Source organism: Bombus vosnesenskii, unplaced genomic scaffold (genome assembly GCF_011952255.1).
Source record: "Bombus vosnesenskii isolate JDL3184/JDL3185 unplaced genomic scaffold, Bvos_JDL3184-5_v1.1 scf7180000013266, whole genome shotgun sequence".
Classification (NCBI taxonomy): domain Eukaryota; kingdom Metazoa; phylum Arthropoda; class Insecta; order Hymenoptera; family Apidae; genus Bombus; species Bombus vosnesenskii.
The window spans coordinates 516,979-543,483 of record NW_022882926.1 but is presented as its reverse complement, the minus strand read 5'-3'; the positions used below and the strand labels follow the sequence as shown (position 1 = coordinate 543,483).

General features: G+C 31.6%; 2 protein-coding genes and 1 long non-coding RNA gene across 7 annotated transcripts; 1 reads left to right on the top strand and 2 right to left on the bottom strand.

The window, feature by feature from the left end:
• Nucleotides 1-1,213: 1,213 nt before the first annotated feature.
• Nucleotides 1,214-20,681, bottom strand: LOC117230203 (protein tramtrack, beta isoform-like). Of its 4 annotated transcripts, none has more exons than XM_033487365.1 (6): nt 14,157-14,238; nt 10,601-10,843; nt 9,624-10,015; nt 5,462-5,632; nt 4,713-5,102; nt 1,214-4,341 (listed from the first exon to the last, which is right to left on the bottom strand). In XM_033487365.1, exons 1-6 carry the CDS (start codon nt 14,212-14,214, stop codon nt 4,093-4,095), a joined length of 1,503 nt encoding a protein of 500 aa, XP_033343256.1. In that variant the 5' UTR covers nt 14,215-14,238; the 3' UTR covers nt 1,214-4,092. The 4 variants fall into 4 exon arrangements, with proteins under 4 accessions (XP_033343256.1, XP_033343253.1, XP_033343255.1 ...); XM_033487362.1 differs by having other exon boundaries at nt 5,366-5,632; nt 14,157-14,214; XM_033487364.1 differs by lacking the exon at nt 14,157-14,238 and adding an exon at nt 20,282-20,681 and having other exon boundaries at nt 4,093-4,341; nt 5,366-5,632.
• On the top strand, nt 19,743-20,480 carry LOC117230206. Its single transcript, XR_004492724.1, has 2 exons — nt 19,743-19,967; nt 20,233-20,480. It is a non-coding gene; the product is annotated as an uncharacterized LOC117230206 (long non-coding RNA).
• A 1,810-nt stretch (nt 20,682-22,491) lies between the features above and the next one.
• Nucleotides 22,492-25,814, bottom strand: LOC117230202 (protein downstream neighbor of son homolog). Of its 2 annotated transcripts, XM_033487359.1 has the most exons (7): nt 25,526-25,814; nt 24,620-25,247; nt 24,182-24,510; nt 23,904-24,109; nt 23,630-23,833; nt 23,376-23,562; nt 23,121-23,296 (listed from the first exon to the last, which is right to left on the bottom strand). In XM_033487359.1, exons 2-7 carry the CDS (start codon nt 25,219-25,221, stop codon nt 23,121-23,123), a joined length of 1,704 nt encoding a protein of 567 aa, XP_033343250.1. In that variant the 5' UTR covers nt 25,222-25,247; nt 25,526-25,814. The 2 variants fall into 2 exon arrangements, with proteins under 2 accessions (XP_033343252.1, XP_033343250.1); XM_033487361.1 differs by lacking the exon at nt 25,526-25,814 and having other exon boundaries at nt 22,492-23,296; nt 24,620-25,221.
• Nucleotides 25,815-26,505: the final 691 nt, after the last annotated feature.

Here is a 26,505-nt window from a genome sequence, read left to right as displayed (position 1 = left end):
TCGTCCTATAGAGTATTTTCGTGTATTGCCCGTTACTAAATTTTATTATTAAATAGGATTCACATCTGTAACAAATTGAATCCATCACGATACGAATTTCCTTTAATTTCAGCGAATGCATTACGAATATTTTATCTTAATTCTTGTTGGATACGCGTTTGCTCCACGAATTAAAATCCGATAACGTGGTATCTGATAATCTAGGCATCAAAAAATCTGATGACCTTAACCTGCTCGTTGTTGAGATTAGTTTTACTATTATATCCCTATTATATCACTATTATATCAACCCAGAAATTATTTTCTTGTCATTTCGAGTTTTTGTTATAGCTTTCAGTAATAAAATATTTATGAGCCTGTGTTTATAGAACATCTTCTGTCTTATTTTTATTCATAGGGTATGCTAATACTTTACCCCTGTCTATTTATACATTTATAGTTCTTCGAAGAGAATTTACTAAAGTTACGCTCGTATTACGTTTACACGTCGCATAAAATATAATTATCTATAATAAATATATTATATATTAAATATGTATAGCCTGCATACACTATAGTTTTGGGAGTGTGTCAGTGTAACAAAATGTTCAGTTTCTTATTTAAAAAGTGTAGTGAGACATGAGTGCATCTAATCAAACGAAGTAAGAAATATTCCTACAAAAATGATTTCAGCGATTTCTCTAATTGTTCTTTTTTACAGTATGTTGTTATATACAGTAAGAGGATCTTGCTGCAACGGATCATGACAAATTCCACGTATTTTCAGTTTCAACTCGATCGCAACATACGTAATTACAGAACACGCAACATATTTGATATGAAGATTTCTTACTAATTAATATAAATTACAACATATTGCATTTAGCTAAAAAGAAATTTCTAACTTTCATCTGTTCTGCCCTCTACAAGTATTCGTATTTTCCATGCAGGTACACACATGTATATGTGAAACTAATTTAAAGAGACAACGAAGAATATTAACATATAGCTGCAAGTGAGTACAAATAGTTCTAGAGCACATAATCGTAGGATATGCGAAAGAAAAAAGTATGCTAGGTTGCTGATAATCGTTCGCTATTGTAACTGGTTCAGCTGTTTTACTTGTTGTTACATATATATATGTGTGTGTCTTTAAACAGATATCTTTTCAGAAATTGACAAAACAAGTTTAATAGTATTTCAAAATATTAAAACAAATTAGAAGAAAAAGGTATCAATTGGAATAAACATTGGCTTTAAAATTTATTTACACATGCTACACAATATACACTGTAAGATATGAAGACTCGCGTACGACCTTCTGGACGCTGTAATTGCACCAAGTACACTCGTAATTTGCCGCGGCAGACCAAACAGTCATATCGCTGAAATAATTGCACATCGCCGTAATAAAAGTTATAATGCAGGAGATGTAACACTGGTAGGTCGAGCAACAAGAATTTAACGAAACAAAATACAATTCGTACAACAACAACAACTGATGTTACAGGAAGATACAATTCGGATGGCACCACGTACGCTACGCAATACATTGTTCCATATAGCTGTAGAAATCAATGAAAATAAATAATTCGATTCAATTTTCATAACTGTCTGGTTCTTCCTTTTCCTATTTTATGCTTAAAACATGGAATCGATAATTTGCCATTTCTTATTGATTTATAAGAAGAGAAGAGATGAACGAAATGATACTTTGCTAACATGAAATTGGATAAACAAATGGCAAATCGATGCGGATAAATAGCAGTACCGCTACACACAAACGCATGTTCTTCCATATTTTAAGCATCGAATTATTTCATCTAGAACCACCGAATGTAAGCACAATTATATATCTACTTATAAAATTACGAAAACAAAAACACAAAAAATGTTAATCAATTGAGAATTCCTTAAGAAGCTAAACTTTTGGTCGAAGAAAGGAACAGAAACGGATTAACAAGTATCGTTTGATTCAACACAAAAAAAAAGATTGCACTCGCCAATAATTCTTGAACGCTATACACATACTGGTATTTCTTTCTTCTTTTATAGTACGACAGGCACGCACACTTACGCACACGTATATTCTAATATTTGGACATTTGTACTTGACGTATTTATAATTGCATGTATAACAAAATATTCAAAGCTACATTTCTTTTTCGGCTCTGAGAATCGTTGAGCCTCATCTACATAGATGTAAGTAGTTTGCACTGTCGTACATTTAACTGCCTACTTCTCATAATTATGAATTCAGAGAAATATATCTTTCCGAATTAATTTCAACGACAATTTTATCGGCGTTTCATATTTGCACGAAAATTTAACAAAAAAAAAAAAAAATGTTGCTTTACTCTTTAGAATACGATGAACATTTAAGAGCTTTTTTTTTCTTTTTTTAGGCATTTAAATAGATCCAACCATTGTTAGGCCTATATTTAAAGGCAAATGTTCGAAATATAAATATATTAGCTCGGCTAACGCGACGATCGAAATAATATAAGCTCAAGAAAATTTCTGTTGGGCCCCTTTAAATGTTGTAAAATTATTTCAATGATCTTATATGTATATCGCACGTATACATATATAGTAGAATACCGAAAAATATAGCAGGAATACCGAAACGATTTATGCATATCAGAAAATACATAGATAAGACGATACATATTTACATACATATTCCCCTAAATTAATAATTATCCTCGTATCCTAAGAAGGTGAACAAATTCTGTAACTTAGGCTTCAATCAGTTAAACAGTTTCACAATGCAAACCATACCACAGTCTCGCAGCTTAAGTAATTTGGTCGAGTTTTCAACATAAATTTCTTCTCCTAATCTTACGATAGAAATATTGTGTATACGACAGTAAATCGTCGTAGAATTCGACTTATCGGTACCTAAACAACCATCTCGGAAAATGAGAGATAAGGATTGTTTATTATTTTCCTACATGGCCTGTGTTCACCATCAGTTAGTCTCGAATCTAACATAGGTGCTTCAGGTACTCTTTCGAACAAATTTCTATTTAATCTATAACAAGAATACCGCGAACCTTAATAAATAAATACGTAAGTTGTGGCAAAATTATTTGGTAAGATTCGTTATAAAGTTGATTCGCATCTAGGACGAGATTCAAGGGGGACACATAAGATGTACAAAACGTGGTACTTGAATTTAATATGACAAAGTTATATCATATTTTAGTGGAGAAAAATTAATCGTAATTTTTAGTAATTAAATCATTCGTATGATCCTGCACGTTGTTTCTAATGTTAGTTATAAATGTTGTCCCTTCAAAAAGTATGTTTTAATGCGCTCAGTATTGAGTCGAATGTACATTTTTTATATATACTATTTATTGAATGCCTATTTATAGAAATTATCTTCATATGCTCGTTTGTTAACTGTCACATGAATTTTGAATGACTCGTCATACGTGCATTAATCTAATTCTCTTATACGTTCAACCAGTAATTCAAATAAACGTGTTGTACACGTTTCATTTATACGAATTACGTAAATCTCGATATCGTCTCAGCTACTTTCACAGCAGCGTAATATTAACGAATATATAAAAACGAAATAAGTATGTGGAATTCGTATAAGAGTAACAATGGTCTCACAACAATCAGTTTCATTCCATTAGCGTTTCATTTTGGAACCATAGTTTCTAATTAGCGTTGTATATAGTGAAAATGTCCCTAATACATATCGTTGCGTATTTATCTTATGTATATAAATATGAAATATAACTTGTAACCAATTTACGACATTACTAATTTACTTCGCTAGTTCAAAGAATGCAAATTTTCTTTGCAGAAAAACGAACATCGAGAATCAAGAATTATTGCATATAAAATTTTGTTGAACTAGAAATCAAATAAAAAAGATTACTAATCATAGTATCTAAAAGTATGCTAATAAATTTCTAGCTTTTATGTTTATTCTCACGCTAGTGAACGTTTGATAAAGAGAAATCAAGAAAAGTACCTGTTTCGAATCGTTGATCGAAAATGCTCGGTAATTTCCGTCACTTCGTAGCCGTATGATTTCCTACCCATAGAAAAATACTTTTTTTAAAGTACGGGAGAAAGTAAAGAAAAAATTATTTAAACTATATCTTGACCGTTTTCGACCTGGCAACCATAATTGTCTTTATCTCTGTTAGCATCTTTGTCTTTATCTTCGTTCTCTTCTTCCGCGATATACTCTTCCTGTTCCTTCATTTTTCTTTCGTTTTCAACGGATGCGAAATCTTCATTTTTGCTCGTCGCATTCGCGGAATGGGATTTGTTTAGTAGAGAACTGAATTCGCCAAATTTCAGAATTTCTTCCATGGCGGACTGTTCTAAATTTACCTGCCACATATTTATAGTATTAGTATCTGGATTTATACCGTTGACTACTCGCTTAAACTCTCGCTAGTTAAAATATTTCTGAATGAATTTTCACGAAAATAGGATCTGTAAGGATGGAAAAATGGTGGAAATGCAAAAAATAATAAATACATCCTATTGTAAATAAAAAGAACTCTGCAATATTCAGGTTAAAGAGAGGAATTCATTGTAAAAGGAAAAAATTATTATTTAACATTAAGATACAAAGAAATACAAATGTTAGAGGGGAGAAAGTTGAAATGAAAATAAGAGGAACAAAAGTCATCTGCGAGAGCATTTAGAAATCGAAATTGATTACAACGTGATTACGATATTATGTAAACGCGTCTAACCTTTCTCGGTCTACCCCTTTTCCCTTTAACCACCGCCGACGGTGCTGATTGACAACTCGAACTTGACAAGCTATTCTTCCTTTTTGGCCATTGTAAGTGCGAGTCCAAATGCTGCTTCAATTTGTCCTGTCTGGCAAACATTCGGGGACAAATGCTACAGGCAAATGGTCGTTCACCCGTATGAACTCTTCTGTGTCTGGCCAAATGAGAAGCTCTCGTAAAGGCTAAAGTACAGAGGTCGCAAGAGAAAGGTTTATATTGTGCTTTTTCAGACTTGGGCTGTATCGGTCTGGCTTCTTTTCCTTCGTTTAATCCTGACCTCTTCGTAAGATTATCGCCCTTCTTCTTGATAGTTAATCTTGGACTGTCATCCATGTTCTTTGACGATTCCTAAAAATAGAATGACGGTGTAATGAAAATAATTGCCTGTAATGGAGACGATTCCTAACTTACAAGAACGGTAGTAATAATTAGATTTAAGTTCAACAAATTGATATGTGTTACCAGAATGCATATTCGCGAAATCGTAGTGCCGATTCTGCCTAATTCTTATGAATATCGTGCTCATACGTTAACAGATACCGAAATACCAAATACAAATATCAATGATCTTAAATATAAAAGCAATTTCAATTGTAATCATCTTCTCATACCAGACTTTCATCTCGTTCTTGTAAGTCGTCGTTCATCTGTATATCCGGTACCGTAGGATCTGCAGATGTGTTGTTAAAATTTGGTTCGGACTTAACCGTGTTCGACGAGTCTTCGTAGCTCTCCCTCGTAGACTCTTCTTTCGAAGCTATACGCTCCTTTGATCTAAATTCTAATACATCATTGTTTCTCGTTGAACGTCCCACCGAGACCCTTTTCTGACCTTTAAATCTTGTCTCTCGCTTGTACATTGGCGGTGGCATACGTCTCTAAGTCATGCAAAGAAATTACAAAAAATTAAGATGCCAGTCATAAGTATTCTACGCTCGTAAGAGCGTGAATGTATTAGGTTAAACATAAAGGTTACTTTCTGCTGCTGTATGCATTTCAAAGAATCTTATGAAAGCGTTGCTCGTGCTAGCTATAACGAGCGAACACTCTAAAGGAGAAATTGCAAAAATTTCAAGTTAACTGACAGCATTCAATTCGCCTGTAGATTTTCTATGAACAAATGGCATACATTTCACGTAGGTCGATCGTTAAAAGAATGAAGACAAATTTTTTTCAGGTAGACGAAGCTTGTTTCTGAATATTTCAAAGAAAAATTCAATCTGAACAATAAGCTATGTATCGCGACAGTCGAGTTGTGCTTGAAGGCGATACTTTTATCGCTCTGGAAGAAAGTGAACAGTATAAATATTTTATTAGAAATTCTTATCGAATTACCAGACAGATGACAATGATAAATCTTGCATATAATAAAATACATAGTTCCGTCACTTACGTTTAGGAAAGGATATTTTTTTAAATTAAATACTTCTTTTACGACATAACAGAATTACAGTATAACATCATTTATACAAGAAATTAGCAGAATACGTATTGAGCCTTTCTTTACCTAACCCGTATTTGGTAATCCAACTGTGAATAATTATTAAACAAATAGCAGAATGCAGAAACAAATCTACCAGATTTCTTTAGATAAGAAACCAAAAAATTTTAGACAGACCCGATAAATAAAATATTTGGCACAATTGCTAGAGGTAATAGGCTCGATTATGTACATATATAAACAGATCTTATATAAAACTAGTGAACTTACTGTACTATATTAGAAAAAACGTATTGCTCAATCTGTTCTTACTCATGAATATTCTTAATTCTTAACATTAAAAATCCTTGATAGTTCCCCATATAAATATACAGAGCTGACGCGTTCAAACTTGAAGCGCGTGTAGCATTCATTAAAATAAGCAAGAAAGTCTTAACAAACATTCATGGAAAAATCACTAGTCTGAAAATTACAAGATTTCCTGTTTCCTCATTGCTTATCGCTCAATTATTATCTATAAATCCAACTTTGCTTGCAAAACTATTTCCTCTGTAAATGAGCTACTATCACTATTTATATATAATTACTAACAGATCTCAATCTTCCACATTCTTAGAAACAGTTAATATAGTAATTACTTTTCAACGTTTCAGTCTCGGTTAAAAATAAATACATATAAGTACAATAATATCGCGCTCGATATAATCCTATTTATGTGTTTGCAATTGGAAAAGTTTTCCTCATAGAAGTTGTTTGTGTCTAATGTTACTACTCACTTTATCGTGCATGAAAGAAAAGTCTGTTATTTCGAAATTTCGTGCAAGAATAAACTGTAACCTGAGAAATAACCATACAAACGTACATAAACGCTGCAATGTTAAAACAACAAAATTCTGTTTTCTACTAATGAATGGCGTCATGTATTTATCTATGATTACACAGAGTAAATCACCTAAAAGTTTAAGTTGAAATATTTTCGATGCCAATAATTAGGTATATCAAAAAATGTTTCAGGTAAAAATTAAATTGTTTGAAGGCGAGTGTATTTTGACGTTATTAGTTCTTCCATAGGTAGGTGCGTAAAGGTCAAAGAGGTCAACTTTGACTTTTTAAACAGACGCGTATATTTTTTAATACATTAGCCGACGCAGCTCGAGATTCTTTATAAAAAAATTATTAACTTATTTTTGTGGAAAAAGTGTTAGTTGGTAGATGTTTTGACTTTCATCCTGTAAAATTTATCGTATGAAATATAAGAAAAACAAGTGCAAAAGTAGTATAGTGCCTTGCGTTTTTCCTACGACAAGTTTTACGAGATAAAAGTTAAGGTAGCTATTGGATTGATAGTTTCTCGACATAAGTAAATAAGTATGTTATTTCCTTGAAAAATTTTTCGATTTATTACGTGCTTGATAGTATCGACACCAAGCTAAAAAAAACTTAAACACTTAAATGACTCACCCCGTATAATGCTAGTACAACGTTTATTTTGTGTCACTTGGTAACAACTAAAAAATTTAAATGATTCGGTTGATAAGTTTAAGGTAACACGTAATAGTTACGTGGCTATCAGTGAATGCACTGTACTAAGACTGTCTAGAAAACTAATCAGAAACTAGTGATTTTTGTATCCATGCTTTTTAAAATCCTTTATATACATTAAATGTTTCACATATAAAACCTATAGCGACAGGATCAATCACGTTAAAAACGTACACAATTTAAAATAAACAGCCTCTGAAGTTTTTATACAAATGTCATTAATTTGTTAGTGGAACGAATATAGCATTCGCTATTTTTAATCATTGGAACAGGTAAACTGAAATTTCGGTTTTCCTCCTTTTATGGATAATAGTTCATTTAATCTTAATTAGATGACATTGAAATGTATTGATAAAGAGCAAAGAATAAAGAATATATTCTATATGAAAATTGTACTGTCCCGATTTCTCTTTGATTATGATACATCGCCCATCGTTAAAATCTCTTGCCACGGAATGACATTTTGTTTGCGCAATTTTTAATATATTCGCAATTAATCTTACACGTTTTTCAGAGATAATGCAACATTTAGTTGACATTAACATTTAAAAAGAATCTTCTTTCTCTTTCTCATAGTAATTCATTTACATTTGTACATGCACGGTGTCTCCGAAATCATAGCACAAGCGGTCGGATGATTCTACGTATAAAAATGAGTCGAGGAAAAAAAGAATAACATTTCTTCGTCCAAGACTTTGTTCCCAAGGAAAATAAGTTCGAAGATCCGTCAAGTGTACGTGTACTAATTGTAAGCTTCAAGGTATCCGACTTCTCTTTCTTCTCGTGTTTATATTTATAAACATGAACAATGTTATGATTTGCTTTCTATTATTGCTGCTATCTTATTTCTACGGTCTCCGTATTTGCGATGGTTTCAGAAATAAGGGTAAAAGTATTAATTTTTAAAAATCATTTTATTGACGTAACAAGCGTTCAAAATCTTGACGCGTTGCTGCATGTATAAGTCTGCTTGTCTAATTAAATTATTACCACCGCGAGCAGAGAGACAAGTCGAATGCCTGGAAACTTACAATTGGCACGCGTGCATCTGACGGATTTTCGAGCTCATTTTCCTCGAAAACGAAGTCTTAAACGCAAAAACGTTATTCTTTCTTCGTCGATTTATTTTTGCATGTAGAATCACCACTCGAGTGCACCGCTTGTGCAATGATTTCGGAGACACCTTATGTATAAACAATACAAGGTGGGACAATAACTTTAATCACCGTAAATATTTCTTTTCTTTTTAGAGATATGGAAAAATATTGTTTATGAAAGTTCTATGGTATTAAGAGACTCGTAATATGACAGTAATAATTTTTTTGCTCGTGTAGGTTTTTCGAAGATTTCGAGGTCACTCCCACTTTTTTTTTATGACGCTTTAATTTCTTATTCCTGATAAAATAGGGTATGTTTGAAACAATTGAGATGATTTTAACGAGGTCATTCGACAAAGAGAAAAGAGTAAGCAACAAATCTTACATCACAGCAAATGTTGGAAGTGGTACCATTTGCATCGATCCCCCCACCCTCATCAATAATGGCCTGCTATCTTCTTCTTGGCATTGATAAAATTAAAAGTTTTGTAATCTCTGGTGTAATTTTATCTCACGGTATTTGTAAGTTAATGTTCTAGTTTTTTACATTCTTTTTACAGATACATTAATATAGTGATTGAACTCAAGGTAACTTCTTATCGATATACTTGTATAAGTATAAATAGTTTCGTGATAAAATATATTTCAATAACTAACATAGTTCGATTCAGGTATATATTTGGTAGATTTGCGTGACTAATTACATACGTGCACGTACATTCTATGCACTATGATAATTTGACTGTTTCACATTTTCTCTATTATTTTAATTATACCATTTGGACTTACAATTTGCGTTTCCGACGATCGCAAAGGTTCATCGAACGTTTCCTCGTGCCCATCGATCACCATCGGATCGTCTTCCACCTCAATTTCTTCCACTTTGATGTGATCCTCTAATGACTCTATGGAAGACTGTTTTGGTAAAAATGGTATCACGGACGGTTCCTTCATGTACTCCGTTGTATGAACTCTCGCCTCTATGTGACACCGTTGCATCCGTGTTTCCACTCTCGTATAAGGGCTACGACTATTTTCTTGATTTCTCTGGTCACCGGAAAGACCACGGATCTCTAGATCTGTGGCAGTTTTAATCAAAGATGGCAAATGTTCTTCAGCGACATCGATCGAACCACGGTACATAAAATCCAAAAGACATTCCATTTCTTCAACCGCAACACCTACGGGATATGGTGTAAATAAGTAGAAGCCATATCAATATCTACTGCATCTACATAAATTTAAATAAATTTGCACACCTACAGTCGTGCTAAGCTCACACAATATTTACATACTCGCATCTAGTATGAATATATATTGTTTACTAGACATAAATTTCTTCGTCGCGATTAGAAAACCACTGTACAGTATCTTAAATTTCATGTAGGGAATCAATTTATTAAGAAAACCGTTTATATGTATCGATAGAAATATTTTTCAAATTTGTACTTTGTTACGCAAAAATTGTTCAACATTGTATTTCTTCAACGTTCAATGTTGTTCTATGCTATGCTATGTTATTTACAGTGTTATTTACAGTTAAAGGAAATAAAAGAATGCAACCTTGATATACTTAATCATACTTCAAAACAGACATTATTGCACGTCATTAGAATCGAATAATTATAACGCTATAATTCAGCATTAAATTTTGTTGTTCGACGCTACTACGTTAAAAGTGAATTCACTGATATCAATATGTAAAAGAAGATTATATATTTTAGAGAATTGCGATTGTTAAACTGAATTTTACCTTTTAAGCTTACCTTTTAAAATAAGAATTGGCTGTTCACCATAGTGTTCTTTGAAAACTCTTTCAAAATAAGGACTACATGCTGCCAAGACTAGTCTATGTGCCCTTAACATTCCACCTTGACAAGCTAACGTTGTATCAGTCAAGGAACCACTCTTATAGAGTCCTTCAAACAATCCAGACAAGTTCGCTAGGTGATTGTTCCAAGTTAGGTTGAATGTTTTCTCACCCATTGTTATGACGCGTTCAGTGTTCACTGCCAAACATACCACAGTCACACATTTATTCGTTAGATAAATATAAATCATCTTTTGAAACTTCTGCATTCTTTTCTACTACAAAATGTACTGTTCGTTGATAATAATTAAATAAATAGAATTTTTTAAACAGATTTCATAACAATTTTGTCCAAAATAGTATTTCTAGTATGAAATGATGTAAACGTTAATTACATTAATTTTCATAAATCATAAATATATTACCAAATGCATCGCACATTACGATTTTAATTAGACCAATTACAATCTGTTCAGTGTTTGCAAAATTATTGCAAAGTTGGGGAAACTTATTATTTAACGTAACGATCGCGTTATTTTATGATGTTCGTACAAGAAGTTTCTATAAGCTCGAATATGATATTCTGTATCTCGAGCGAACAAATTTCTTGATATTTACCCTTTATAATAATCTAACAATAGAGATTAACGAATTTCTTAACAGTTTTCTATAATTCACGAGTGAATATTTATATTATTCCACTTTTCACACAAAATTTAGCGACATAAAACTTGAACTTGCATTTCCAGTTCTTAAAGGAAAGTGAATAGACGCACAAATATCACGTTGTAGGTAATTATCGTTCTTCATTGTGCAACGTTTGTACAAATTAATTTGTTATGCGGTGTCAAACTTTTCAGCATTATTATATCTTATAATTCTGTAAACAAAATAGCTAAGAATCTTGGCTTTGAGTACTTCTATAGTTAAGAAATTAGGTCCACAGATAAAGCAGATGTTAGCTAACAGTTGTTGCTCAAATGTGATGTATAAATTCTTTCTGTTGAAATATCAAAATAATACAATTTTCTTATGTAATAAGCAACTGTGCTGAATTTAGCAAGTATATACAATAAATCGAGGACGTTTCAAATCATACATTTCTTACAATCATACTTACAACGCTTGCATTCAAATTCAGACATGTTCTGTTCAATTATCAAGCATTAATTTTACTGCACAAATATCCATTTTGTACAAAAACAAAGAGAAGTATCTCTTGAGATTCTATTTTATGACACATTAAGAAATGAAAACAGAAGTAATACTAATTTATATTCTATACAACGTGAATCTAAATTTATGTACAAATGAAATTATGGAACATTCTGTGGCTGAAAATAAGACGAAAATTAAGAATAACAAAATTGCACTGGAGATTTCGTTTTCAAGAAAATCAGCTTTAAGCTATTCTACACGCGAAAATAATTCGAAAATATAAAATAAAGTTTGTGTTGGAGAAAGTAATTTGAATATACGTGTATTTAATGTAGAATTATTTACTCAGCCCACGCGTATTCGACAAATTTTCAAACTTCACTTTTCCTGACAACGAGGTTTCAAACAAGAAGACGTTGTTCTATATTTTTCACTTATTTTTGCGCGTAGCATAACCCTCTGCTAATTGTCCACTCGTAATCGTCTAATCGAAAATTAATAAAATGCACAAATATTTGACAAGTTTTCAAACTCGATCTTCTCAGAAATAAAGCTTCCAACGCAAACTTTGTTATTCTTGATTTTCATCTTATTTTGAGCCATGGAATCTCCCTGACTTCACTTCTACCACGAAGTAAGACCCACGCCCGGTGCGCATCTATGCCAAACATTGTATCGAAATATGAAAATTTAAATTATTTCAAGCACATTTTGAAATTCTGTTAAAATGTTAAATTATTTTCTAATTCCAAGGTTCTGTACTATTTTGTTTTTTAGCGAATTTATTACATTCTTATTGCAAATTGTTCTCTCGATTACTTCTTTATAAATAATATATACAAATATATATAAAATCTTTGTGTAGCTTGATGCATACACTGTAATGCTGTCACTATGATAAATGTACTGTCAGAAATGACAACTTCTTCAATTTTTTTAAATATCTAAAAATTATTGGCTTTAGCATACTTAAAATTTCGAATATTTCCTTAATGAAAACATTTCTGCTTTTCTTGCTTAAAGCAGTAATTGTATAAAGGTATAAAGGTTACGAAACCTTGTATAAAGGTTACGAACCTTATGAATTTTTAATCATTTAAAGGAAATTTTAGTTCTGAAGATATTGAAATCCTATGTCACAGACAAAGAATAACATGATTTTTTTTTTTGTAGAGTTCACAAGTGTTTCTTACAGCATTTTTCGATACATTTTTAAAATGCATACACCAAACATTGTAGAGAAATACGTATTTCTGCTCATAATGCTTCACTATGCAGAAGTATTCGCTATACGAAGGGCTCTTTGCTTACATAAATTTCAAACAAATAAACTAAAAAAATGTGCTACATTTATAAAAGAAATTCGTAGATTAAGATGGATAAAGGTATAGCGGCACAAATTTATGGCATAATCTGTCTATCACTAACATCATTCAGTGTAATTGAACATTTAATAAATTAGGAAATTGACTGAATTAGAAAGAAACATTCTTCGCTTTTATTGCAATATCTAGAGCACGTCTAGCAAAACCGAATGGTTTCGCTGTCCTGAAGAAACTATAAATTCTTCAAAGACCATGCATTAGATAAAACAATATTTATAGAATAAAAACTATCAAAACAATGTCATAATGATCTAGTAATTTATTCATTAATAATGGTTTTTATACCTGTGTAATAAAAAGATGCTTGTGTTTCCTTGTACAATTATACAATTTTTATTCAATCTTAAATTTGCTTCAGGATTATTAATGATAGAAACTACTTTTTGCACAAATGTATAATTTGTTAAATGTTTATTATATTTAATAGAATAATTAATGTAGAACGGTTGTGTAAGACTAAATTACCTAAACATTGTCGTATATAAAAGCAATACAAATATTACTAAATTATTAGTAAATATAAAGTAAACGTATATAAAAGCAATACAAATATTACTAAATTATTAGTAAATATAAAGTAAACATTTATCCTTTTCTTGTAACGTGTTACTTTAGAGAATAGATAACTCGCAAATTAATTATAAGATCTATTTATTATTATAATTTTTTCCTAACATACTGTTTCATTATATAATCTCTGTAAACATTATTTCCAATAAATTTTTTCTCCTATTCTTCTCTGTGACTACACTCTACTACTGCACATATTTATTTGCTTTATAGTAATACTCTTTCGGAAATCCTCCAAGAACGAAAGTATAAATATAAACCGAATGACACGCAATTAGCAATCAATAGAAGCAAGATATCTCAGCGTATTTGAAACGCGCAATGATTCTCATGACGTATTAATTTCACTAAGATGTTCCACAGAATCACTTTAATTGTTTGTATCAATATAATATTTACGTAATAATTGGTATGTTATAGCTGTAGCCGTAACGAAGTAGTGTTGATGTTTAAACATCTAACCACTGCAGAATGTTCGTGCAGTTAACGAGTTTACGAAATCGGAAGTCCACCTACAATGATCAACGCCGAGAATAATTTGTCGGCACTGCCATGGTCGATTTGGAATAATGTTCGAGTAGCAATGTACTGGGCTTAAGAGAAGCAGGCTTTTTAATAGATTTTATAAAATAATAATTTAAAAGCAAATTTATTGATTTTTGTGTGAATTCGAATTGATTCACAGAATTTTGAAAATGAAATGCATCTGATAAAATCTGATAAAATTCGTTGTTGTTTTATATAGTAACAAGAATGACGTAAAAGGTTTCTGACGCCCATTTTGGCACTCTTCTTTACACATGTATTTATTTCATACATTAGAAGACGTGAATTTAATTTTAATACTAATTATACATATAATGTGAAGGTAAAACAAAATATGTGTAATAACTAATGAAAACGTCTATGCATTAAAATAATTTGGAAGATAAGTTTGTATCTTAAATTATATATTATTATTATCACATATATTGAATTTATTTAGTTAATTGTAAATATTGTTGTAAATATTATTTCATAATAACATATTAACTTAAAAATAGGTGATTATAAACAATTTTTGATTGTAATGGTTACTTAATTCTGTAAAATATATTTATTATAATATAAAGTATAATATAAAGATAACAATTTAATAAAAATCTGATTTGATAAATATTCACAGCTAATATTTAAATTATAAGTCCAATGAATTATTGAAATAGTTTGCACTTTTTACTAACTAATTTAAGCGATCTATTATGTTACAGAACAAATTTAGTTTGTTTATTAGTAATTAGAATATAATGCGATACATTCAAGTCAATGCAAAACTTGTTGTTTAAATATTTTCATTATTGTTAATATGCTCATTAATGTTTGTAGTAAATATATATGTTGCACAAATAGTTATCTTTCTCTCATGAAATACAAACTAGTAGCTATGAGAAATTTAAAATATAAAATTAATACAAGAGTAAAAGTAATATTTAAATTATTTTAATTGAAATAATCGTATAAAAACTAATTAGAAAAGCAATTGCATTAATTTAATTGAATTGTACAAATTAAGATTTGCTTTCAGTTTAATGAAGTGGAAAAAGTTTATTTAGTTATTTTTCTTATTAAAGTAATTGAAATACGAAAATACCTCGGTGAAGTGATACGGTTATTAGCCAATACAATTTAAGCGACGATTTAAAATATACGTACTTTCACGGACGTACGTATAACGTGCATACATGAACAAAAAAATAGAAGGTGGATCATCAAAGATAGAAAATCAAAATGAATATTTGAATGAATATTTAATTGAGAGTAATATTCAAAAACTCAAAAAATTCTGAAAAATAATCGTCAAAAATCAGTTAGAGGATATCGTATGCAAATCTTGAAAAAAGTGTACATACAATGAATCTAATGCAACAGTCGTCGAAGAACACGAAGAATTTTCATCTAAATTACGATAACGCTTAACACACAGTACCTGCAGTAAGAAAATTCATGCATTATGTAGAACGGAGAAAATATGGATTAGACAAGGAGAAGAACCGAGAACGACCACGGGAAATGGTTTGAATTACGTATTTTCCTTGTTTAATTGGATAACCTAGTTTGAAAATTATGCAATTATGTTAAATAGAGAGATCACAAATTGGACACGAAGATACACAATTTAACGTATAATGTATATATTAATGTGTATATTAATGTTATATTTCATGTAACAAAATGAAAGCACGAAGAAGGCAAGCAAGAGCAAGTGAAATACGGATTTATAAGCAGAATGCATGGCTAGGTGTTCATGTTCAACATTCATACATGGCAAGGGAGTAGAAAGTGGGCTGAAGGGCAGAGTGATCTAGCGATGGTCATGCGCAGGCGTGTTACCTAGGCCCGATCCATAATTTCGTTGGTGGACCCCGTCACGCATTTGCAAGAGGCTAGGCCGTGTGTCGTCCGAATGCACCCTTTTTCCCTCTCATTTCGAACCATGTTACCATACATAACTACGTCACCGCACAGCAGATGCGGGGGCCACAAAAATCGTCGACCGTTGGGAGAGAGAACGGCCCCCTGCGCGACCAAGGGAGCCGTCATCACAGATCGTTGTTCGTCACCGCGTGGAAAAATGTCTAAACGTCTGTTCATGGAAAAAACACACATCGGGTTCTGACCGCGTAGAGAATTTAGAACACGTTAACTAACGATACGAAAACATAGACATTTCTCCAACTTGCAGCTACTTCTATTTATGAAACGACAAATTTGAAATTTCAATCTTTCAGTTAAACGATGGAACGTTTAATGAAATTATGGGACAAGAACGTGATAAATGTAAATCTCGCTGTTCGAAATTGCATTTGAAAATATTTGGATTTTCGTTGCAATCGCTTATTTTAACAAAATCGAGTTTGAGATTGTCCTGAGATATTATAAAATTAATTAAATTCGATATATCTTTCCCGTAGATTAAATTTCTGTGCTCGTTACAATTTACGTAAAACGAAGATCATTTTTTATATTTTTATCATAAAAATTGTTGTAAATATTTGATTGTAATTTTCATCATCCTAATTAAAAATAAAAAATTGCTTTATTTCGAGATAACTATCTGGGCATGGAGAGATATTTTTTATTTAATGCTAGCTTATAACATAAACCTTATGATAAACCGATGTATAAAATAAAAGCTATTTAGTATAATGATTTAGAACAAAAGGTATTTTGTAAATGTACTCATAATCTTTATCAGTTGTATACATATAACAATTCCATAGTTGTAGAAGAAAAATGGCAAAGATATATTATTGAAAATATTGAAACAATTAACAATGAAATAATTGAACTGAAGTCACTATTTATCATGCTATTCGTCTGGTGTGAACATTTGAAAAATATTATATAATTATGTAATGCATATTACACAACCATGTGCTGCAACTAGATAATGCAAAATAAAATAAATATAATCTGTAGTTTATCATTAAATATACCGTACAGATTAATTTATTAATACAAAGCTAAATTTAATGTACAATTTCTCATTTTTTCAAAAATAGATGTAGATGAAAAGATAAACGTTGTTTAGTATTAGCATTTTATCGCAAAAGTTAATGTCTAGATATTTTAACATTTTTCAGAAATAGAAAAATCATTTGTAGAATACAAACATACAACAATACATTCGATGTTTATAAACATCGAAGGCTATTAATCATTTGTTAAACACATCAATCTATCTCAATCTTACATCGTACAAATTTCAATATAAGATATTGAATTAGTAATTATTGAAGTGAGATATTAATGATATATGTTTGATTTCTGAAAATCAATTTTTTTACCATATAATAATTATAAATTATATATGATAATATAAAAGCTTTTCTCGTTTGTGTGCACATGATACTTAGTATTATTGTAAGAAATATGCTACAAGCAAAGATAATCTCTTGCATATTCGAATATTGGTATAACATTCCAATAGTGCAATATGTATACCTAAATAAGGTAAGAATCAATGCGTAAGCAAAACAAGATAAATATTCGTAGTCAAAATGACGTTAACGTAGTGTTACGACTGGAAAACATATTCAACAATATGCACTGATTACGTAGTGAACAGGTGTATGCAATGGGAGAAGAAGATAACTCAACAACAAAGTTCAACCTGTGTTTTTATAAGTTTTATAAGTAGGTATATTTGCTTTTTTATCGACTACTAGAGTACGTGACTGGTAAGTTTTTCCCTCTTTCTAATTGCAGTTTTAAGAATCTCATCATTTACCGATGCTGATTTTTTTCATTGTTCAGACATTGTTTTAAATTATATAACTACGTAAATATACTATTTGGATAATTTAAAACAAGTTTCATTGCGAAGAGCCCAATGTTAACAATTTGATGTTATAACGCTGTGATAAAGGAACGATTGATATCAGGCGTGTGTAATCATCATTATAGGTACACATTGTGAAGATAAAGTTATCGAGACAATGTTTTACGTACAGAAGCGGATGTTCCTTGCTTAAAAATTTCATTGCTTTGAATTTAAACCTAAAATTTACCGTTGAAATAAAATACAACACTGTATAACTTTTTCCCTTACATTTCGGCTTAAATTACTGTAATTACAAGGATTAAACCTGTACTCCTTTTTCGTTTCCTTATATCTGATTTTTACATTTTTACAAAGAAAGAATCTTAGTCACAAAAATAATTTGCTGATCTTCTGTTGTGTTATTTATGTAAAATTACTCGCAACACAGCTTATTAAATAAAATTACTAACGGCAACGATTACCACGATATTTAAAGGAAAATTTTATTCACGTTCGAATAACTGCGACCTATGTTCGATATACGCACACACTATCTGTATCCTCATACAAGTATAATAAACATACCAAAACTATCCACTCAACAGGCTACCAAAATAACAGCGCAGAACAGAAGCAGAAATTTTCACTGGCATTGAATTCTTTTCGCGTTACATTTGTTCAGTCTACTAATACAGTAAAGTACACATAAAATATTTTAATTCAAATCATTTATCGCTGAAAATCTGTTAAGCAATTTTTCTTCTTCTTTTCTACCTTCCAATGGTACATGATACGTTTAATATCTAGCGCATTTTGGCTCGATCAAACAAAAGAGCTTTTATGCGAATAACTCTAAATTTTGAATCAATAAGTACCATTTACTTCAGTTGAAGCGAAAAAATTGAAATTAAATACACTTATTGTATGCTTTAACTGTTGTTTCCAGACATCCTTGTGATAATTGTTACTTAATTACCTATCTAATATTCCATATTTCATCCACATATGATGCAGCATATGATAAGCTTTTCATTCAGTTAAACAATCGTAAATATCTGATTTTGTAAAATTCAGAGTAAATAATGCACATTTCAGTAATGCCTATTCATTATGATTTATTTGAAATTACGTATCGAGGTCACTGATTCCCGTGACTAAGGTATCCAAGAATGCATAAGATCTCCCGTGGCTGGTTAGAGCGCTCTAGAACGCTGAAGATCAAGAGAGCAAAGAGTCGGTTTAAACCGTGTGCCCCGTCCCAACGTCGACTCTATTAATACCCGCGCCTTGTCGTCGCGTCTCGAGAACGTGTGCACCGATATAGAGGCATTAATACGATGAGACTGTCCTTTTATTAAAAAATCTTCTGGTCTTAAGAACGAATAAACTGAACAGAAATTATGTTCGTGTTGATCTTGATACGAGTATATACGAAAAAAAAGTAACAAATCGTAACAGTAAGATTGCTAAAAAGAATCGAGGTGATTTTCATATGTTAAATGTGAAAATAATGAAACATATTAAAAGAAGGTTTATCGTTCCATCAAAATGGAAACATCAACAGTCTACTGTTACAAGTAATTAAACGAATTTACACGTTTGATAGAATTATGCGTTTGATTGCGACAAAGATGCTTTTTCTTTCTATGAGCTGCGTTATTCCATGAAAAAATTGTAAACGAGAAGGTGCGATCAGGTTATCGACTTGAGTACGAGACATGACAAGGAAGGAAGGAAAGGAGTTGCAGCTTTAACAGGACATATCGTAGATGTCGTACAAGTGCATTCGCAGTCAATTATGTGATCAGCTACAACCATTCGCTTCATGAAGCTATTAGGAACAAGTTTAATAGAATCATCGCATCGTTCCGATGTGCGATGAGTTATCATAAACAGTACGAGTAAAGGTATAAATTGTTGCAATTTTAATGGAGTAGCCTACAGATGTCGTACGAAGACTTAAGCCCAATCGAAGTCAGCGCAAATATCTAATCGACAGTTTCGCAATGTCATTTCACCCTTGTAAAATTTCTATCGTTGGTTCGACTCGATAATTGATTCAGATCATTAAACAACCTGGTGTTGCTCAGCGATTTGCCAAACGTGTCTTAAATTAAACAAGGGATAGTCGGGAGTGAGCGAAAGATAAGCGTAAAAAATTATTTCACGTAGGTAGACGGATGCATCCTAACCAAAGGCCATTTTCTTCGGATTCACTCACCTTTGATTGTACGAGAGGATGAAAGTTACGGGAAGTCTTGTGAGATTAAAATATCACCAACGAAATCAATCGACGAGTACAATCCAAGAAGAGGAGGTAGGTTAAAATACACCGCGGCAAGTTTTCACTTTTTCCTTTTCCACAACCACCGTACACCCTTACGTGTTCCCCGAAATAACCAGTTTTGAGCGAAAACGCGCACCGCGAAAAAAAGCGTACGCGAAGAACGTACACCAAGTAAAGAATCGAGCAAGCTATTGAGCTCACTCTGCGAGGGGCACGGCACGTGCTGGGGCTCCCTCGACCGAGTCGCGACTGATATCATTTCCAGCGGGGGACTGTGGGGTCGCCAGCCAGAACCCCACCAGGGGGTCTTCGTGCAACCCCCACGCGGTGTCGTAGTAGTCGTGTTCGCCGTCGTGGTTGTAGCTCGTTGTCGTGGCTCCACCGTTGCTAGCCTCTCGAAACCCCCTTTGCACGTACAGGGAATAAGGGACCAGGATGTATACGTACATCATGGGGAGAGAGACCTCTCTCTTCTTCTCGCACATTGCGATCCTGTCCGCGTCGGTCTCTCTTGCACTCTCACTCCCTTGCTCCCACGTACCATTCATTTCCGTCTCGTTCCTACGCGCACTTTTATCGTATATGTTTCTCTTTGTTTCTCAACGAGCTTCTCTCTCGTTCTCAACTCCTATCCTTGTTTCGCGTAACGTGTTAGGTCGAAGCGTTTGTTTCTCTTTCGTCGTTCTCCTAGCTTCGCCAGTTCCGTGTAAAGCACACGCAATACCACACCAACACAGCTATGGATCTTCCTCCCCCGCCCTTCACCGATGGTCCCCTCCCTTCGCGCGAATCCCTTACCCCCTACGTATCCAGCAGCTTTATCCACCCTGAACCCTCCTATGTACGAGGGTTGCTTCTCGGCAGCCTGATCGGACGTTCGCGAGAAGGGACTTTCCCCTCTACCTCTCTACACCGCCCTAACCATGCTTTCTTCGTATTTCAGATTTGAGGTTGTTTTATTCTCGAGAAAAATTCCATCATCCTGTTTTATCTCCTACAGTCTACTTTTGAGACTTTACCTGTTATGTTCTGTGAAATTCTAAAATATCGCATGATCACAAATTGCCGTGCATCTCTTTCAGGGGAGATTAATTATGTACTTGATAATTAAAATTTTTAACACCACTTCAGTCACATCGTTGTATTTATTTTTATTTACATATTAATCGAATTCCCTTTTTCGCGTTCTTGCTCGTTTCATGCGAGGTAAGATTTGTTCCATTCTCACTTTACGGCTAACACTACTTTCAGCTATCTTTAAGAGTACGATAACGATTGCGATAGCATTATAAAGAAATTTGGCTTTGAATCAAGAAAGTCAATTTTTAAATGGAAGGTAAAGGAAATTCCTAGTATACGAATGTCGCTTTCACCAATACCATTGGGGGCAATATTATCAGTGCATTATTCGATTCGAAAATTGAACTCGCATAAAAGACCTTGGAACATGAAACTGCTCGTTGAAGAGAATCGCAATACGATGAGCACAGACTGCAATGGGTACTGACGTAATCATGACATGGATACATATGTACTCGTGCTCAATGTATGCGTAAAATATACAATATACATATGTTCACGTAAACTGTAATAGATTGCACAATTTGTAACATGATCAATAAAATTTTAAAAAATTTTTCGTGCAAAATAAAAATCTTTTACAGTATAATTGAAATATTAGATAAAATATAAATTTAAATATTATATTTCTAAATAGTCGAAAAAATATTTCTATCTTTATTAAACTAAATATTTACCGAAGACAAATAAGCAAAACAATACCTTATTACAATAAATTGATTGTTCACGCTCGAGGTGACCGGGCGACCAATTCGGGGGCAGCGAGCGAATATCGATTCGTTATTTTTAGGGGTAGTCCATCCGCGAACCCCACCTTCGTCGCGCCCCCGTTTGAAAATTTGTCTGTAATGAATTATTGTTACGTATATTTTCGCAGGACCAATATATTCTGTGAGTAGTTAAACAAAAAACACCAAAAGTGAAGAATATCAAATAAAAATATAGCAACATTATTTTTATACGATTTTTATTAACAATATTTTTTTGTAAATTTAATACAATTTTTAGATATTAAAAACATTTTTACCGATAAAAATTAATTTTATTTCTATTAAAATTATATAAGTTATAATAGTTTATTTATTTATTATTTTCTGCACATGTTTTATATAAAAACTAACTTGCATCTTCTGTGCATCTACAGTGCATCTACAGTGCATCTACTGTAATTAATTAACAAATATAATTATATTGAAACAACGGTAAGATAGAATATAGTTTTAAAGTATTTAAATTTTATAGCGACTTTGTTTTAAAACAGATCGAATAAACGATTATCATTTATTGTTAAATATTTATTACACAGTAAAATAACTGTTTCATTAAAAAATTTTCACAAATTATGGTTATTCTACTGATTTTAATATAGTGCCAGTTTTGTAAATGATCTGTTATACATTTAATCATTATTGTAGTCAATGTATAGATTTCAATAGCAATGGTAATAATTATTACTATCCTAATTAATATTATGTTAACATCGGATGATCCTTATATTTAATATTTTAATTTGATGTTCACTGGCCCAATGAATTTTAAATCTCCAAATAACTTCGATTAATTGATTTCATTGATGATTAGTTTTGAGAATAAATCATATTATCCTAATATCTAAATTCTTTTCTTCAAACTAATTAATAAATATAATCAATTAAAACTTTGCTATAATCTCCTATATTATTACAATTATTTGTCAAGACCATGTATACGAATTATTTGAAAATTTAATATTTTCTATAATTTGAATATTTGTTGGGTTAGGACTACAAAAATCCTTTAATAACTCGCTACTGAATCCACAATCGCTCAAATTCTCTTTACCAAAAACATTTTCTGGAATTTTTGGTATATTTCTTAATTCCATTTGTTCTGTGAAAATACAAACATTATATACTGTTCATATGATTTTTATATAAACAATCATAATTTTATGGAAGAAAACATTTACCAAAATTATTTTTCATTGCTGAAAATGAAGTTGTTGAGTGTAACCGTGCACAACTTGCAGAATATTGTTCTAACTGACTAGATTTCATTAAAGAACAGAGTGAAGGTAAGACATGTGGTAGGAGGGGTCCTTTTAATTCCAGAGAAAAATATTTTTCACTGTCAACACGAACTATGCTTTCTTTAACCTGTAAAAAATGAAAATAATTTATAACTCTATTATGTATCACAACTGTAGATATAAAAATATTTTACCCTAATTGGCTTTAATGTTGCACCGTGAAAAGCTACTGGTGATAAAAGAGTTGGAGGTACTCCTGCTAAAGGACCAGTTGTTGTAATAGCAGATTTACAATTAATTAAAAAGTTAAATAAAGCTTGTGATTCTACACCTTTTACAAAAATCAAGGATTGTTTCATATTGTCCAGTTCAGTTTCTTTTTCTAATGTCATTCTTGCCTAGAGAAAAATCTTAAAAAATTAGTATCGGTATAGAAATAAAAAAAAATTGTACATGCTGTAAAATTACTTGAGAATTATTAATTTTACGAATTTCAGAATTTTCAACTCCTAAGCTCTGTAGCCATTCATCTTGTGTTTCATCTTCCTCATCATCAAGATTTTGATTCTCTGTACAGCTCAATGATGTAGCTGAGTCTGCTGTATCACATCCTGAATCAGTTACATCTGATTGCCGTTTACAATCTTTTCTCAAAGGCATTGTATATTCAATTTCTATGAAACATGTGCAAATGAAAAATAAAATGACGTCAAAAATTTTCACTACATATTATAATTTGTTCATACCTTCCTGTTTTAAAGACTGTCGAAAGCCACGTGTTGTAGGTGTCAAAAGTGCATGAGCTTCAGAAATTCCACAAATTCCAGCAGCGCGGAATAATACAGTAAAATTGGTCGCACAAACATAAAAATATGGACATTGTCGTGCTCTCAATAAATGAAAAAGTGACCTAAAGCTTTCACTCCATTCTTTGTATAAAGCTTCTTTAATGAGCGTGTTGTTTACTATCATAGAATTACTTGTTAAATTTGCACTTACTTTCCCAGTAGAACGAGGAAATAACTCCAACCATGGTAATGAAGGGTGCTGCCATATTAAACAGCATTGGTGTAACCTGTTTAACAAATATTTTAATTGATATATATATTTTTTTTAAATTTAGTAAATATTTAATATATATATATATTTATTATATTAAAATATACAAAATATATAAAAATTACCTTGCATTTGGGCTAGTATCTAAAGTTGAATGTTGTTCACTAATATCCAAACATCTTACGAAACCAGTAGTACCAGAAGCTTCTTCGCTAGTTTTCAATTTACAATTCCAAGGAAATGGTTTTGGAGACATAAATCTCATTTTAGTTTTTAAAGTCCAATCTATTGGAATATATTTTTCACCTTTCGGTATTTCTAAATCCAAAATATTCTTACTTGCTTCCAATTGTAAAAATGCATTGCTAAATGTTAAAGAACAATCATTTATTGAGTTTTCTGTTTCACTCACTTTTGGGACTTTTATTTTTAATAATTCAAATAGTGTATTATCATTACTAGCTTCTATGTCTGGAGGTGTTATATTAAACTTTTTATCTGTTTCATCTTTAATGAAAGGATTCTTTCGCTTTTGACCTACACAATGATTGGACACAATATTTTGATTATTGGATTTTTGTGTAGGCTCTGATTCTAAATTTTTTTTATTAATGCGTGTATTGTTTATACGTGCTTGTAGGGCACGCTTCTTCATTTTTAAACGATGCAACTGCATTACTTCGTCTGGTCTTTTCCATTCTGATTGCAATTTATTTCGATCCTCCATTAGTAATGGAAATGAATTTTGTCATGCTATCATATAAAAAAAATATAAATGATAATTAATAATAATGGTAATAATAACGTTTAATATTAAAAGATATAAATATAAAAAAGATATAACATTAATATCCTTCTATATATTCTTAATATAATGCTGTAGAATTTAGCTTTTGTTATGTTCTGCACATTATCTATGGTTTTACTTGATAGGTTAAAGTAATAAATGTTTTATATTTCTGTTTATTTATGATGTTTTAAATGATTCTCGACAATATTGAAAGAAGAATTATATGATAGAATATACACACCGTTTCTTAAAATCTTTTTATCAATCTGAAGATACTGTCAATTGAATAAAGATTCCTTTACTTGACAATATAAACAAGGCGGCCCCATGCACATTAGAAGAGTTTCAAACTTACTATAACCTGTTATAACGTACTAACAGCCAGTACCTAAATAGGACATACATATGTACTACATATGTGTCAGAATATGTCACACGTATCGGAATATAACGTATAATTACGATTGTAGAATAGATAATAAAATCACAAATTATAATACAGACATATTTGTAACTTCACTGTACTTTAAACGATATTTGAAGTAGTAAGCTGTATTTGATCCGTCCAGGGATAAGAAATAAGCAGTTATTACATATACATACATATATATACTTACGTACGTTGTGTACGTTATAGAAGTTCATCGACTCCTTCAATCGCTACTTATCATTTCTCATTCAAATAATAAAAGTTTACTTAATCGAATATAAACTAAATTAACATTCCATTTTTTTCAATACATTTTTTTCAATAAATCTCCTATATAAATAAGTACAGTAATGTTCGGCTATGTGGCCAATGATCGAGATCAGGAGTAACGGAATGGCCATATATCTGGAGAGATGACTTTTCAACAATTGGACCAAATTATCCGACTTGTGTTAATTGTACTGTGTTGTATCGTGTATGAATCGAAGGTAAGGATGAGAAGCAGGCAGTGCGAGTGAGAAGATAGAATAAATAGAATGTAATATGACACAGTCGACGTGCAGTTTAGAGTGAGGCTTGAAGTCTTTTACCACTTCTACTTACATATATATACGTATATTTCTTTAGTTTAAAAAATTGTTCAGTAAATACAATTATAAAAAAAATTAAATCTATTAGCAACCAGACGTGGGCATTATTGAAATAAAGTATTTACAAAATGATTATTAACATTTTTTTGTAAGCTTATTATAATTAATTCCACATTAGGAGTTTCGAGTAACACAATATAA

What these genes read in the sequence shown, in the direction of transcription:
- LOC117230203 (XM_033487362.1), bottom strand. Translation starts at nt 14,214, where the DNA reads ATGTTTAAACATCAACACTACTTCGTTACGGCTACAGCTATAACATAC. An exon ending in AAGAACGAGATGAAAGTCTG is followed by an intron (nt 5,103 to 5,365) that starts GTATGAGAAGAT and finishes TTCTATTTTTAG; the next exon opens with GAATCGTCAAAGAACATGGA. An exon ending in AAAGGGGTAGACCGAGAAAG is followed by an intron (nt 4,342 to 4,712) that starts GTTAGACGCGTT and finishes AATATGTGGCAG; the next exon opens with GTAAATTTAGAACAGTCCGC.
- LOC117230202 (XM_033487359.1), bottom strand. Translation starts at nt 25,221, where the DNA reads ATGGAGGATCGAAATAAATTGCAATCAGAATGGAAAAGACCAGACGAA. An exon ending in CAACATTAAAGCCAATTAGG is followed by an intron (nt 23,563 to 23,629) that starts GTAAAATATTTT and finishes CATTTTTTACAG; the next exon opens with GTTAAAGAAAGCATAGTTCG. An exon ending in AGCAATGAAAAATAATTTTG is followed by an intron (nt 23,297 to 23,375) that starts GTAAATGTTTTC and finishes GTATTTTCACAG; the next exon opens with AACAAATGGAATTAAGAAAT.